A 15,613-nucleotide genomic window follows, 5' to 3' on the forward strand; every position below is an offset into this window, starting at 1 on the left:
GTTGGGGCACAAGGAGGGTCTGCCAGTGAGGTCGATGTGGGCACCCAGGCAGGCCTGACCCTGCCCACACTTTCCTCGTGTCTGTCCCAGACGCCTGCTGCCACTCGGCCACCATGGCGTCCACCCTGTGATCCTGACAAGTCCTCGTCTTCCAAATGGCCTTCAGTGTGGTGGCAGCAGCCCTAGCCCAGGGCCTGCCCAGCCCTCCTGCCCCTCTGTGCCCACCAGGCCTCAGAGCTGGTGGGCAGACCTGCCAGGCAGAGGCCCTGGTGATGGGCTGGCTACACCCGGCCTTCACCTCTGCATGGAGGGGCCAGGTGCGGCCCAGCCCCACAGACTGACCCCACAAAATGGCTTTGGAGTTTAGGGCCCTTGGCCTCGTCCCACAGCAAGCCCGCCTGCCCTGTGGTGCCACTCAGCCATCCCTCCAGAGGGCACGGCTCAGTGAGGTCAGCCTCTGCCCGGCCCTGCCCCTCACAGGGCTCTCTGCACTGCCGCCTTGGCCTCCCGGGGACTGTCGAGCACACGCCCCGGCCCCCTTCCTCGCACCCCTCCACACCCTCAGCTCTGTCACTGTGCTGTATTAGGGTAGATATTTTTGCCTCTCAGACTGTGAATTCTCCCAGGGACTCTGTGGGCTCATCTCCGGATGCCTGGCTCTGAGAAGAGACCCTGAGAAGACCTTTCCTCAGCAGCAGCAGCGAGGAGCTTGTGCAGGAAGTGGTCCCAGGAAACACTGGTAGGAGGGTGAGCAGGGGGAAGGGGAGGGGCAGTCAGTAAAGCTTCAGGGTCAACCTCATGGCCACCGTGGGCGCCTGGAGCACAGTCCTGTCCTGCAAGGACCTCAGGGGGCCTCAGAGATACCCCACCCCAAACTGGTGAGTGTGCAAATCTTTATGTGAGGGCTGCTTCAGGGACAATGGTGCCCTGTCCCTTCAGGCCCGATGCACGGCAGGCCGGGGGGCTGCCGGCTCTGTCCGCATTAAGAAGTCAGGCAGGTGTGCAGGGGTCTGGGAGAGAGGGCCGCTCAGCATACAGAGGAGTCTGCCGACCACAGGGATGAAAGTGTGATTTCCAGGCACCTGCTGTGGGTGCCGTGAGCTTTCTGCTCATCATGCTGAGCCTATGAGCTGACAGTCCCCGTGCCTGTTTCATGGATGAAGAAACTCCCAGCGCGAGTTTGCCCAAGGTCACTTGCCCAAGGTCATGTTGTGAGAGGCAGAGCTGGGATTCAAAGTCTGTCCTGAGTCTAAGATGCCCCTTTCCTCCACGTCCAAACGGAGGTGATGAGTGAAGGGCCAGGCTCTGATTAATCCAGGGGTGGCTCTATGGGGTATCTGGTATTTAATTCTTAATACCATATTTCCACGTGAAACAGTGAAATTCCAGGAATGAAACATGTCTCTGATGATAATGAAGACGTTTCAAGATCCCTCAGGGCCAGCCCCTCACTGTTACCCCTTGGCACGGGGTGCCCCAGGCCTGGCCCTCCACCCTGGCCTGCCCCACGTGGCAGAGGCCAGCCTGTGCTTCGCTCACCCACACAGAGGCCGGGGGATCACGACCCGCTCAGGGAGTTCTGCAGGGAGCTCACAGAGAGCCAGTGACAATGGGAGGACCCACACTTGCCCTCCCAGATGGCAGGTGGCCCTCGCCCTTCTGCATACCCCCTCCCACTCTCCTCTCCTGCTGCCCAGGACCAGCCCTGTGTGTTCTCCTGGGACTTCCCAACACACGCTGGCCTCTGAGATGTCACAGAATCATCGTGACAGGCCTGAGGGGCAGGCAGGGAGGCACCACCCCTCCTAGTCTCCAAGGAGGAGACTAAGGCTTGCCCTTGGGAGTGCCTGGCAGGGCCGGACTAGGAAGGGGAGGGACATGCTGCCTGGGCCAGAAGACCTCCCACCGCTGAGCAGGGGCCTCCCCTCCACCGCTGCACTGCGGGGCTGGGCTCGCCATCCTCCTCAAGGCATAAGCAGGGCTGACTTACAGCGCCCGCGTTGGGCAGAGCCTCGGTGGCCTCGGTGAAGCTGCTGCTGTGTCTCCCTCGAGGTGGGGTGTCGGGGTGCCTGGGCCAGCTGCCAGGACCTGCAGGAGGGAGCAGCCCCGAGGAGGGGTGGCGAGTGTGCACCCCGCGGCTGCACCCAGCCCTCCCGACCCTTGGGGCGGGGCCACACCAGCTGCTGGGAAGACGCCTCAGGGCCCCAGACCAGGAGGGCCCGAGGTGACTGAGCTGCTGCTAAAAATAGTCCTGCAGGTTTGGCCCACTTCAGTTTGCAGAGATGCTGACAAAGGGAAGAGACGTGGGGTCAACTGTTTACCCGGCACAGGAGCTTGTCCACTGACCTTCCCTTCCCAGCGCCGCCTAAGGCCGTGAGGCCTGGGCCACTTCCTTGCTTGGAGGTTGGCAGTATAGTAAAAAGATGAAGAAATGCCAAAATGGGCTTGCAAAACCTGTGGTCCATCTTCAGTGTCAACGTGTGTGCCGACACAACTTGTGGCAAGAGACGTGCGTTGGTCTTCGTCCCGTCCCTGGCCCAGAGCTCCGAAGACCCTCGGAACTCCCTGCGATGAGCAGGGCACGGACATCTTCCATTGCACTAAGGAGGAGACCTCCTGAACTCACCCAAGGGCGGGGCGGGGCTGGCCGCCAGCGGGGCCCACGGAGCAACCAACTGGCCTTCTAAGGCTGGGGGGCTGAATCAGTCGCTGTCGGCCAGCGACTCAGCCCGTGCAAGGCAACTCCCACAAACCCCACAGGATGTGCTGGGGGCTTCCGGCTGGTGACCATGGGAGACCGGGGAGGGGGGCGCTGGAGGTGCACGGGAGCTCTGCACCCACCCTGCGGCTCCGCCCTGCCTGCTCCCGAGTCACGTCCTTTCGTGACAAGCCTGCTGCCTCCTGAGTCAGACGCCTCTGAGCTCTGGGCGCTGCTCTAGCGGACTGACGGACCCGAGGGGGGTCACGGGAACCTCTGGTCTCTGGCCGGGGGGCAGAAGCACAGTGCCGACCTGGACTTGAGGACGGCGTCTGAAGGGGGCGGTCTCGCGGGGCTGGGGCTCAGGGTCTGTGCTGACTGCAGGTGGGCCGTGTCAGAACGGATGGAGCCGTCGGACCCCGTTGTAATGGGGAGCAGAACCTTTTAACAAGGAACACACATTAGTTCTTAAAGTACAGTGTAACGTGCTTGTGCCAGGATCGAACAATTACAGGATTTATTGAAAACTAAGCCGTGTGTACTGTGTGGTGAACGGGCACAGGCTTCGCGGGGTGGACGTGCGTCTTTCTCCCTCTGGTGGTGCGCGGTGCCTCTGCTCCCTGAATCGCCTCACTTGCCGTTGACGTCCAAGTCCAGCAGGGAGAGTTTCTGTTTTACAAGGTGAAAAGTCCTGGGGGTGACGGTGATGGGGCTGCACAACCACATGAATGGACTCACTGCACCAAACGGTACGTTGAGAGTGGTTAAGTCGGTAGATTTCAAGTTATGTGTAACTTACCACAATTTTATATTTAAAAAGTCTGTGCATTGACGTTTTTGTAAATAGAGAATTGAGGGCAATGTATTAATTTCATCTAGGTCATGTGTATAGATTGGTAATGCGATCTAAGAATCTTGTTAGAGGATTTAAAAGGATGGCATAAAAATACTTGTATAAAGTGAAGATATTGGGATGGGCAGCATTGAGAAGCATTGACGTACATTCTACCCTACTGGTTACTACTCTGGACACTCCCCAAACTGAGTTTGATTATAAATTACGGCCAGAGGTGCCCTCTCTCCTCCTGCAGCCATCAGGACCGCTGTGTAGACAGCCCTGAATTCTCAGCAGCTCCTGCGTCAGGTCCTGTCGGGCCAGCAGAGGGTTCCTGCTCCTTGGAGTCGCTCAGCGTGCTGAGCAGATAGGCTGCAGCTTCTCACATACTGCTGGTCACCCTGTGGGACTGGAAGAAGGATCTTGGCTGTTCATTAACTGCTCTGGCGAGAAGTGATACTCTTGTCCAGGCTCAGAGACACGGTCACTGCCCACAAGAAGACCAGGAGGGCCCTCTCCATGCGTCTGGACGGCAAGGGGGACGGACGTTGGTCATGAGCGCTGACCCCCCACTGGACGCTTGGAGTCGGCTCCTTACGATGCGTTTTCAGAAGTGGGATTGCTGAGCCGAGGGGCCTTGATTGCTGCTGACAAAAGGCCTCTCAGGAAGGTTTAATACACAGTTGTTCTGAAGACTTATTCCGGAGTATTTTCACGTGCTTTGACGCAGTACCTGCAAGTGGCGACGATGTGGTTCTTGCCTTTGAAATGTGTGTGCTCATGCCCTGCCAGAGTGTCTCGGCCAAGAGCTTCCACCCTGCGAAGGAACCGTGGTGAGCCAGGCAATCACGTGCCTCGTCTGAGGACACAGCCACCACCCAGCCTCGGACGGCAGAGGGCAGAGTCCTCTTCCCCTTGCTCAGGGCATCGCTGCGACAACTGTTCCAGCACAGTTTTCTCTCTTTCAGAACGTTCCTGCCAGCACACAGCATGCGGCACCCCACATTTTTTGGTCCTGTTTCTGCAGACGCTCTGGTGGAGCCATCTCCCTTCCATTCCAGTGTCTCCCGCTATCCTTGGAACTCACTCTGGGCAGGATTGTGTCCCGACCGCGCCTCTAAAATGGCTAACCCTGAGGTCACCAACGGCCCGCACCTGGCAGATCCAGGGGTCAGCCCTCGGTTCCCACTGGACATCCTGGAAGGCCCTCTGCACTGAGCTCCCAGGACATCCGCCTCCCACAGCTCATCATCACCTCCCCAGTCTCAAAAGAGGGCACGGCCTTGGTCGGACCTCTCCTCTGTCTGTACTCGTGCCCTCGCCAAACTCATCCAGGGTCCTAGCAGCCTCAGCCTGCTCCTCCCTCCGTAATTCCACTGCATAACTGCATCCTTAACTCACCCATGTGGCTGCTTGATGGGCATTTTGAGGTTCATGCATCCCGAACCCACCCACAGGACTGTCCCTCCGATGGTCTCCCTGTCTCGCTACAGGCACGTCCAGTCCTCCAGCTGTTCAAGCAGGACGTCCAGATGGCGCCCTCATGTCTTCTTTCTCTCACTCCCCGTACACAGTCCATCAGTGAATCTCACCAGTGTTGCTTTCAGAAAACGTCCAGAAAAATCAGCCGCCATCACTCCCACCGCATCACCTGTGCTCGCACCTGAATTGGGGGGCGGCCGCCTCGAGTCTAACCCCTCACTGAGACGCCGACGCGGGCATTTCGTTTCTTAAAACCGTCTGCATCAAGGGCTTGCGCTGCTTGAAAGCCACCTGATGGCTGAGAGGCTGGACAGAGCATTCCCTGTTTCTCTCAGATTCTGTGGGCGGCGTCTGAGCTGGTGTCGGTGGTCCTCACCGGTGAGTCTGCAGTCGGGTCCTGGCCGCCTTGGCAGCAGGGCGCCTGGGAACTGGCGACACGGGGCCCACATCCCTGACCCTCTGCGGGGCCGGCTCGGGCTGGGACCAGGCGTGGCACCACATCTTTTTTCTGAGTAAGTGCAAAGCTCAGCCTTAGAAGGCTTCTGGTGAGTTCCCTTCCCTTGGCTCTTGACATGTGGATCAAGTCAGATCAGCAGAGGGCTGAGGGCTGCAGGCTCAACAGCAGGGGCCCCCACCTCCCGACCGTGGCCGGGCAGGACCCCACCTGGCGGCACTGCGGCGGGGCGCTGCTTGTCCTGGCTGCGCTTGGACGTGCGCTCAGCCCATCTCGGGCAGTTCACAGGAATGACCGCCTGCGGTTGACCGCTGTTGATGAGAAATTAATCAATTGTCAATCTAAGAAAGAAATGGACAATTTCATTCAAACCAACCTGAGGATTGTAACCCAGGAGACAGTCTCTCAGAGAGCTCCGAGGACTGTCCTGAGGTGGGGGGGACAGGCCCATGTCCATGTGGCCCAGTCATGTCTCGACAGCAGGTCACAGCTGTTCACAGGGAACAGGATCTAAGTTTGAGGCTTTTCTAAAGCGGGAAGATGCAAGAAATGCGTCCATAAAGTCTCCTGACAGTATCTCTCTGAGGGCCAGCCCTGCCAGTTTCCCTAGAGCACGAAGCGCCTCATCCCGATCTTTGCCCCAAATTCCCCTCCGGGTGGCTGCAGGTGCACGGCTGCGGTGGCTGATGACCGGACTCCTGTGGGACCGGATGGTGGACAGCATTCTTTATCTACAGTCCCCTTCCTTTCGGGTTTCATGATGACCCAGGTGTGGGAGGCATTTCATGACCAATCTGTCCCGAGGCTGCTCATTCCCAGGTCAGGTGAAGACCTGGTTGACAGGCTGGCCAGTTTGTGTGCGGTTCCCGGGCGAGGGCCTGGTCACCGACAGCAGCCCAGAGCCTCGGGGCCGCCTGTCTCACTGGCCTGTGACAGTCCAGGACACGGTTCCCTCTGTGGCTTCTTCCCACGTCAAGAGTCACTATTACAACCACTTGTCTTGGAGGACGGTAGATTTGGTCAGCTTTTTCGGATCACCTGGTCATTATTTTTATCAGAGACTCAGCACACATTTGGCCACGCAAGAAAAGTAATCTTGTAACACAGGCCGCATGCAAGTACTATAGTGACATTAATGAGGTCAAAAGTAAGTATTGAAAATAAGAACTTCCATTAGGTGCGGCCCAGCATCGCCCCAGGTCGTCTGACCACTCTGTTCTGCACCAGTCCCTGGCACGTTGGCATCGTACATAAAGGCCACCACAGAGTCTGCACGCACAAGGTGCACAGTGGGTCATCCTTTCCCCTTACAGGACTGAGGAGGACTGTTACCTCCTAAGGAGTTACGTGGCTGGTGCCGGCAGGAAAGCTGATCTTCATGGCTGAGCGGGTGTCTCTGCCATTGTGTTAACACGTGACACAGCCGCACAGTGCACAAGGGGGGGGGGCAGCCAAGGGGCAGAGGAAGAGGGTGAGTTTAAATTTTTCTGTCTTGCCTTAAAATATGCATTTCATCCCATCACCACCCTGTGTAGAATCCCGCACGCAGCGGTCACCACGCCGCACGTTTCAGGAGGACTCACGAGATGAAGCTCTCTTCTCCCGAAAGCAGTTGGCCTCCGCCGCACGGACACGAGAGTCGGGTCGCTGGCCCGGCTTCCTCGCACACTCGGCGGCTGGAGGCTCTGACTGAGCTGTACTCCAGCTTGAGAGCCGTACGAGGTCTCACCGTGCGCAGCCCCGGTGCCAGCCACACGCCTGGCTCCCCTTTCGACCGCACCTCGCTCCGCCCTGATTTGCTCAGGCGTGTGTTACCTGTGTCACTTCTCTAAACTGCCTTGAACTCTTCTGTTAACACTGTGAGAAATGAATGCATCTAAAAACTACAAAAAAGAGGGGTAAGCACATCCCCCGAGTGGGGGGCTGCGGGTGGGTCACCTCGTGGTGGGTGCTGCGGCATCTGTGTGCTGGGAAGCGCCCAGCCCCGTGTCCATGGGTCACTTCCAGCTGGACAAGGGGAGCAAGGGGGGGGCGGCCTGACTCCGACTCCCCCCATCCAAGGCTGTGTCTCGGGAGTGGCACCTGTCACTGCCACTCGAGTTCTGTCCACTGGCCTGGGCTCCGTGGCCACCACCTGGCTGCAAAGGAGGGTGGGAATTCTGTCCTTCTGGTGGCCATGAGCCCAGGTAAAATCTGGGAGTTCTCTGAGAGTTCTGTGGGCGTCCAGGGCTGCAACCAAGCCCTGGTCTGAAGGGGAAAGTGTCTCTCAGCTGCACTCCAGCGTGGATGGGCCTGTGCCCGAGGCCATGCCTGCTCTCCTGCCCTGAGGCCTGTTTTCTGGGAGGCCAGGCTGACCCCTGGGGATGCCTACATGTCTCACCCAGCTTGGGGGAGCTTGAGAGCACAGGGCGAGGGCCAAGCTGGCTGCGTTAGCCTGCACTTTGCTGGGGACGCCTGGCCCTCAGGCTGTTCGAGGTGAGACAACGGGGACCCAGAAGGGGCAGGTCACCTCCGCCAAGCGTCCTCATGACCAGTCCCAGAGGGGCAGCAGAGTCCAGCACACACCTCTCCCGTCCGTGGGCACAGGGGTCGAGGCTGGGCCCCAGGGTCGGGGGAGCAGCCCTGCCACGGGAAGGCAGGTGGGGCCTCCAGGGGACCTGGCCGGGGCCCGGGCTCCAGGGCTGAGCTGCCCCCTCGAGTAGGGACTGGATCCTCCTGACCCCTCAGGTCTGGGGAGGAGTGGCAGCCTCATAGTGTGTGTGGGGGGGAAGCAAGGAGAGAAGGGCTGCTCACCCCGGGGTGGCGTGGACACGGGGAGAGAGGCCGCCCCAGGGCAGAGGGGCCCGGGTAGCTCTGGGCCAGGGAGCTGTTCTGTAGGAGGGGAGCTCCCGGGTCCCGCCCCTGGGAACTAAGGACAATGACTTGTTTATAAACAGGTAAAACTGGGGCCAACGCCAGGGTTAAGTGACGCAGACAGGTCCTGGATCCCCTCCTCACTGGCTCTTGCTGTCACTCCCGGGGAGAAGTGGGGAAGGACGGAGGGAGGGAGGGACGGAGGGATGAGGCGGGAAGGCCGGGAGAGGGGACAGCGCAGGGGAGGCCTGGGCCCTGGGGTCCCGGGAGACACAGAAGACACAAGACAGGGCGAAAGGGGGGCGCTTCTCCTTGGAAACTCCAGCCCAGGGCAGCCTCTGCTGCAGGCCCTTGGCCAGTTCTCAAGGCCGAGGGAGCTGAGAGGGCCGGCCACTCACTGAGGGACTCCAGGCTGCATCCCTGTCCGGAGCTTCCCTGCTGGCCCGCTCACTCCCTGGCGTCTCCAGGGGTCACGGTCACCCCCGTGAACCTGCGCCTGAACTTGACCCCAGCTCCTGCCTTCTGGGGCGAGAGCGGACACACGCTGCCTGGAGGGCAGCCCGGACGCGCGGGCCCCCGGCACACAGACGGGCCGAGAGGCACGTGCTGGCCGCGCCAGTCAGACCTTTGTTCAAACCTTTATTCTGACCCAGCCGAAGGTGGGTGGCTCTGACCAGACAGGGTGGGGTCCCGGACAGGGACAGGGTGCAGGCAAGAGGCTTCCTCCTCATCCAGGGGGAAGGGCTGTGCCCTGGGGAGGGGCGGGCTCACAGCCTGGGAGGCGTTCTTCAGTACTCGAAAGTGACCGTCTTGACCCGCAGGTACTCAGACAGGGCGGCTTCTCCTGTAAGACACGGAGTGCCAAGGCGACACGGCATTGTCCCGTGGGCAGCACACCAGCACCGCCCCATCTCTCCCTGCCCCGCCAGGCCTGGCTTCACAGTGGACCCCTGACTGGGGCTGGTCTCCAACTCCTGGCTTCCACAGGGGCCAGGGAGTAGGGGAGTGCGCAGCTGGAACCGAGGGGGGCCGGGCAGAACCCCACCCCCTGGGCAGGCTGGGCGGGGCTGCCACCTCTACCGGGGACTCACCGCCCCGTCGGACACACTCTCCCCGTGGGCACCCCACTCTGAGGGCGAAGCCTGAACCCTGACCACGCCTCCAGCCCCTGCAGTCTGGCCCCCGCCTGCATCTCCGGCCTCCTCCCTGCCCCTGGGCCCACACCAGCACTCCGCCTCGCTCTGCAGCTCAAGACCAGAGCTGGTTCCCTGGGGACCCACGTCCCCTCTGCCAAGAACATGCAGCCTCACGCCTTCATGGCCAGCTCCTCCAGCCGCCTGGGTCTCAGCACGGCGACACACCTTCAGAGAGGCCCACCTGGCCCCCGGCTCAAGTCACCCTCCAGTCTCCTGCTCGGATCACTTTGTCTCCTGCCTTAGTTCCTGCCTGTCCCCTCCCAGTAAGAACCGAGCAGCCATTCTGTCCACTCTGCCCTCCGGCCCCTGGGACGGGCCTGACGCTGAGTGGCTCTAACAGATGTTTTTGAATGAGTACGTGAAAGCCAGTACGATTTGGTTACCCAGGTCTTTGCCGAATCCGGACTGCTTGAAACCCCCAAAGGGAGCGGCCACGTCGGTCTTATTGTACGTATTGATGAACACGGTGCCTGCCTCCAGCTTGTCGCTGACGTACAGGGCCTTGCTGACGTCCCTGGTGAAGACGCCAGAGGCCAGGCCAAATTCCGTTGCATTGGCCCGAGTCAGCACAGTGTCCACGTCGCTGCGGAGAAACCCAGAAGAACTCCGTGAGGAGGGCCAAGGGGCCAGCCCTAGACATAGACACAGAGAGACCCGCACCCCTCTCCCAAGGGGGCCCAGCCCACCCCAAGCTCCGTGCCGCCCAGACCCTTCTGAGGAGACCTGTGCCCGGCCTACAGCAAGTGGGGGAGACGGGGGCAGCAGAGAGGGAAACAGGGGGAGGAGCCTCGGGCTGGCTCACAGGTTGGGTCACCGCGGGTGAGTCCTCCCTTTACAGACAGGGGGCAGGAGCTCAGAGAGGGGGCGGCTGGCCCCAGCACACGTGGAAAGGCCCACACGCTGGGCATTCCCCAGGGAGCCCCGGCAGGGCGTCCCCAACACAGACACCGTGGGCTTGAAGGCTTAGCTTAATTCTAACACAGTCAGCATGTGATGAGAGTTTCCTTATTTTCCAACAGCTGAAAGTACAGCCCAGAGGGGAAGGCCCCACTTTTAGAATCTGCTCAAAGTTCCAGGGAAGGAAACCGCAGCAGCCCAGGCAGGGTCGGAGTCCAGCTCCTCTCCCTTCACCCCAGCCCTGCCGGCCTGCCGACCAACGGGATACGTGGAGCCAGGTTCGGGGGTTTAGAGGCCCTCTGACGGATCTTAAGAAGACTGGCAGCTTCTACCAGCCCCTGGGAGGGGAGCCAGGTGCGGGGAGGCCCCGGCGAGGTACAGAGAAGGGACGGCTCAGCACCCCCGAACCCCGACCAGACTGCAGATTCTCGCAGAATGAATAAGGGCTGCTGTCCTCAGGCACTGAGGTCCGCGGTTCATGATGCACAGTGGACACTTAGAGCAGAGCCCAGCACGTGGGAGACACCCAGGCAGACACGGAGGACACTCCCAGTGACCAGAAGCCCCCACCTCCGTGGCAGAGTCTGTGTCCACAGCTCCCACTTGTCTGAGCTCCCCTCTCAGCCCCACTGCACACACGAACACCCCAGACACAAGGACAAGGGTCGGGACTCCCTACCCGTTGGCGAAGCGGGAGATGACCATGACGGGCCCGAAGGACTCCTCGCGGGCAATGAACATGTGGTCCTGCACGTCCGTGAACACTGTCGGCTCGAAGAAGAAGCCTGCAGGACAGAGGTCCGTGGGGGACAGAGGCTGGGGGGTGGGGGACAGTGGCCCGGGGGGGGGACAGAGGCCCCCGGGTACAGGGGTCCGGGACCCGTGGGAGGCCTGGTCCCGCCAGACAGAGCATGGCAGCTCCCGGCACGGGTGGGTAACTCTCTGTCCCAGTGTGTGCCCCTCCCAGCCTCTCAAGAGCGTAGGCTGACAAAGGCGATGCTCAGAGCTGGTCTGTCCAACGCCGCTGCCGAAGCTCCGACTGGGACAAAACCTGGGTTTTCTAGCGACATTTAATCCGAAAACACGTCTGGATGTCCCCACCAGCCCGTGGAGTGGGTGGCCTGGTGGACTGGACCACCCAGCACAGCCTGCCTTCTCCTCCCAGCCTAGTGGTGCAGGTGCTCACCCTCCGGCCAGGACATACCGGCTCCCATCCTGACGGCCGCCCCGCAGAACCACTTCTGGTGGCAAAACGCTGCCTCTGATGATTTCTCCTTTAGACACAGAGCCCCGGGCCCTGAGACCCGCTGGACTGAGATTCAATTTGGCCTGACTTAGGGAGAATCAAGAGACTTAAAATTTTCTCTCTAGTGTTTAGAAGAACAAAATTTTTTTAACTTTAAAAGTAACAATAAAATATTCCATATTTTCATACATTTATAAATTATATTTTAACAGTAATCACAATTTCTAAAATGTGAGTCATGTATGAACACATGTTGACTCACGTGCTGTGGCCTGTATTCGCTCAATCTGTAAACGGAATATGGCCCCCAGGTCTAAGTGCTCTGGGCCGGCCAGCCTCTGCCCCTCCTGCCCCTCTGCTGTCACCTCTGCCTTCTCTGGGCCCCTCATCCTCTGCACCCTCTGGCTTCCAGGTGGGTCAGTCACCGGGAGGAGCTGGCGTCCATAGCGCTGCCCCTCCCAGGGTCCCGAGAATTCTGCCCTCTGCTCTCACCTCTCAGACCCGGGGGTGGTGGTGGGGCTTCTCATGGTTCTTGGGTGCTGCACCCCTTAACTGCTCTGCCAAAACAAAGCCCCCAGACTCTGGCCTCGTGGACTTAGCAGGAGCAGGAAGGGGAGCGGACAGCCGCAGCCCAGAGGTTATAGAACTCTGTTGAGGTCAGAGGTGCCCATCGGAGCCCCTGGCCAGAGCCTGAGGTCATGTGAATACTGAGTTCACCAGGTGGGGAAACCCAGGAGGCATTTGCTAAGCAGGGAGCAAGAAAACGTAAGCCGTGAGATGTAAGATGTATTCAGAAAGGGACTGAAGTACGCCCGGGGGGTGGGTCACGTGCCAGCAAATTAGACCCAGACGGTGAGAAGCCGGGGCGGCCGGTGCGGCAGGCTGGTCACCGGAGGGGGGCTTCAGCCCCGGGGGAGACACGACCAGACTACTCTGGCAGCTGCATCAGGACAGGATTAGGGGTCCAGGAGGCCCTCAGGAAGCCCTGTGGTGGTCCTGGCTGATGGGAGAGTCGGCTTGAAGGTGGCAGGGATGCAGGGGAGGTGGGAAAGATCTCCAGGTTTGAGAGAAGCAGCAGTGAGTCAAGAGGGAGAAGTAGAGCCCATTCCCTTCCTCTGTCAAGTGGGGACCGTGTGAGGCTGGGCTCCTGCACACGGGTCGGGGGTGTCGGAGACCCCAGGGAGCAGGCCGCCCCGGTGAAACAGCACGTCGCACGTGCCTGCCTCCTCTGGCTCGGTGACTGGGTTGGACGGAAGGTTCTAGAGAGGCAGGTGTGCATGTCTGGGGTCAGGTCAGGGATGCTGTGATGATGAGATGGATTCGGTCCCATTGAGACTGAGGGACTGGGTGGCATGCAGGTGGGGGCCCAGGTGTCCAGAGTCTGGGTAAGGAGGAGCTGGACAGACCTTGTGGTCCTCCAGGGAAAGCAGCACCATGAGAAGTGCTCCAAGCTCAGGACAGGCCTGGGACTGTCCCTACTCTCAAGGGGCTGGAGAACAGGGGTTTCCAGCCAAGAACAGCTGCAGAAAAGTGACGGCCAAAGGCAGGAAAACCCTGGAGCCCAGGGCCCTGGGTCCACAGGTCCACGGCTGCACTTGCGGAAATTAGGGTGCACCCCGATGCAAGTCAAACCGGCTCTGGTGCCTTCACCCTGCCGGGTCCACCCCTGGTCTGTCGGGTGTCCACCCCATGCAGGCTCCCGGGTGGGGCCTGAGCCTGGGAGCTGATGGTGCAGGTTCCTGGCCCTCAGACACCTTGGTCAGAGCTGGGCAGCAAACCAGAGGCCCTGCTCCCGCTGCCTCCCCGGCCCCTTGGAGGGCGGGCGACTGACCTGGTCGGGGGACCTGCTTCCCTCCACAGACCAGCGTGGCCCCTTCCTCCACGCCACGCTGGCAGTACTCCACCAGCTTCCGGAGGTGGGCCTGGTGGTTCTGCGGCCCGTGGCTGGTGCCCCGGTCCAGGGGGTCACCGATCTTCATCTTCCTCACCTCCTCCACCTGCCAAGGTCCTCCTGGTCAGTGCCGCTGAGGTGCGTGGTCTCTGACTGTGGTCACTCCCTGACCCACCTCCCACGTATGCATTTTCAGTGACCGACCACTGGCCCCCGAAGAAAGCCCACGCGCTGGACTCTGGCATCAGGGTCTCCCATATCTGGTTCCAAACCTGCCTTCCAGGCTGAACCCCAAATGCACGCTCTGTGCAGAGATGTGAGCCAGATGTCAGAGGGGCTGGGACAGCGCAGGGCAGTGCAGGTGTGTGCTGGGGCAGCACAGGGAGGTTCTGCTCCCGGCCTCACAGACTGAGGAGCGGGGACTCCAGGACACGGGGTGGGGGTGGGGATATAACACGGTAACGCCCTGGCCACAAGGGGGGCAGACTGAGTGGAATGGAGGAGCCTGCGCCTGGAGTCCACCCACCCCTGCCCACACCTCTCCCTGCTTCAGAGCCCGACTGTGGGACCCCCTCCTCCAGGAAGCTTTCCCTGTTGCCTCGGCCAACATAAAGCAGGTCTGGGCTTTGCTGCCTGGTGATGCTGGCCTGGGTCTCCTCCAGGAAGCACCAGGTGTCACCTGATGACTCCAGGGCTGGGATGGGGAGACTCAGAAGTGAGCCGGGCAGGAGATGCTCACTGCTGGGTCAGGAAAAGGAACCCAGGTGGACACAACCAGCGGGAGGCAGGTGCCAGACCCTCTGTGCTCCAGGCCCTTCCCTCTCCCCGCGGTTCCCTAGGACCAGGCACGGTCATCCCCACCCTCACAGCCGGGCCTCCTCCTCCTCGGGGCCGGGGCCACTTCTCCCCCTGCAGGCTCTGCACCACTAATCAGGCCTAATCAGATGCAGGGGGGACTCATGCCCCCGGGATCGCCCTCTGCCCTCCCACCAGGAAAAGTTCAGCAGCTCTGACTATCCTGAAGGGGGACCCCAAGCCAGGACCCGGCCCCCACTTTGCTCCAGCCTGGCCACCTGGCTGCTCCTCCGTCCCCCAGAGACGCCAAGAACAACCTTGCTGTGTTTCCCAGATGTGCACCTCACTTCCCGGGTTTGGGAACCAGGCCCACCCAAACCACTGTGCCTGGGATTCTGGCCCTGCCCTCACCCCTGGGAGACTGGCAACAGCCCTGCAGACTCGGGCGGGGGGCCACGCACCGGGGGCGGGGCTCCCACAAGCGCAAACGCTCAGGGACTGCTTCCAGTCGTCCCGTCCCAGCCCCCACCTGGCTCTGCCTGTGTGGGGCCTGTCATAGTGAAGAACCAGCTCCCCTACCATGGCAGGTTACACAAACGGGCAGGAATGCTCTCCTTTCTTGACGGTCCCCTCTAGGGGGGCAGTTCCCACCCTTGAGTCTGTGGCCTGCTCGGGCAGTAGGAGCCAGCAAAAGCCACGTCCAGTGAGTTCAGAGGCCTCTGAACGCCTGCTCTCGCTCCTGGGGGTCCTGCCCTGGTCCTGCCTGTGCTGGAGCCCAGCATAGCCACCCAGTGCCCAGCTGCCCGGCCACCAGCCTCAGAGATCAGCTCCACGAGGCCCCCGCAGAACTTACCACCTTCTGCACAAACTGGTCGTGAATCGAGTCCTCTACGAAGAGCCGGCCGGCTGCAATGCAGTTCTCGCCTTTGTTGAAGAAGACGGAGCTCATTCCCTGTGCAGAAGAGATGGACGACCTGGGTCGCGACCACGCCTGGACGCAGCCCCCAGCCCCTTCGGGCCCGATGCCCCCTTCTGATGGGGAAGGGGAGGGAGGCATGTGTCCTGACCCCGCAGCCATCCAGGCCCACTCCTCTGGGCACACCTGCCCCACTGGTTCCCCGTCCCCAGAGAGGAGAGGCCGGAGGGGACGGCGTGGGAAGTGAGGTCACGTGGGGAGGGGGACTCCCCGCTGGGGCCCAGGCCAGAGAGGGGAGGACGAGGGGGAGTGGAGCAGAGTGAGCTGAGGCCGCGTGCTGGCCGGGCTCT

The 15,613-nt window shown here is 61.0% G+C and overlaps 1 protein-coding gene across 3 annotated transcripts in view; it reads right to left on the reverse strand.

The window, feature by feature from the left end:
* Window positions 1-8,954: 8,954 nt before the first annotated feature.
* The window catches only part of ALDH1L1 (aldehyde dehydrogenase 1 family member L1), a 45,384-nt gene continuing 38,725 nt past the window's right edge, over window positions 8,955-15,613 (reverse strand). Inside the window, exons 19-23 of one of the 3 annotated variants that reach the window (XM_072942024.1) lie at window positions 15,201-15,299; window positions 13,493-13,658; window positions 11,095-11,200; window positions 9,902-10,101; window positions 8,955-9,166 (exon numbers count right to left, since the gene is read on the reverse strand). In XM_072942024.1, coding sequence (XP_072798125.1) covers window positions 9,111-9,166; window positions 9,902-10,101; window positions 11,095-11,200; window positions 13,493-13,658; window positions 15,201-15,299 — 627 coding nt within the window. In that variant the 3' untranslated portion in view covers window positions 8,955-9,110. Of the gene's footprint in view, window positions 9,167-9,901; window positions 10,102-11,094; window positions 11,201-11,619; window positions 11,749-13,492; window positions 13,659-15,200; window positions 15,300-15,613 lie in introns of those variants that run through there. The other 2 variants (XR_012060828.1, XM_072942025.1) reach the window with 2 other exon arrangements.

This window comes from Vicugna pacos, chromosome 17, assembly GCF_048564905.1.
Source record: "Vicugna pacos chromosome 17, VicPac4, whole genome shotgun sequence".
NCBI classification, from domain to species: Eukaryota; Metazoa; Chordata; class Mammalia; order Artiodactyla; family Camelidae; genus Vicugna; species Vicugna pacos.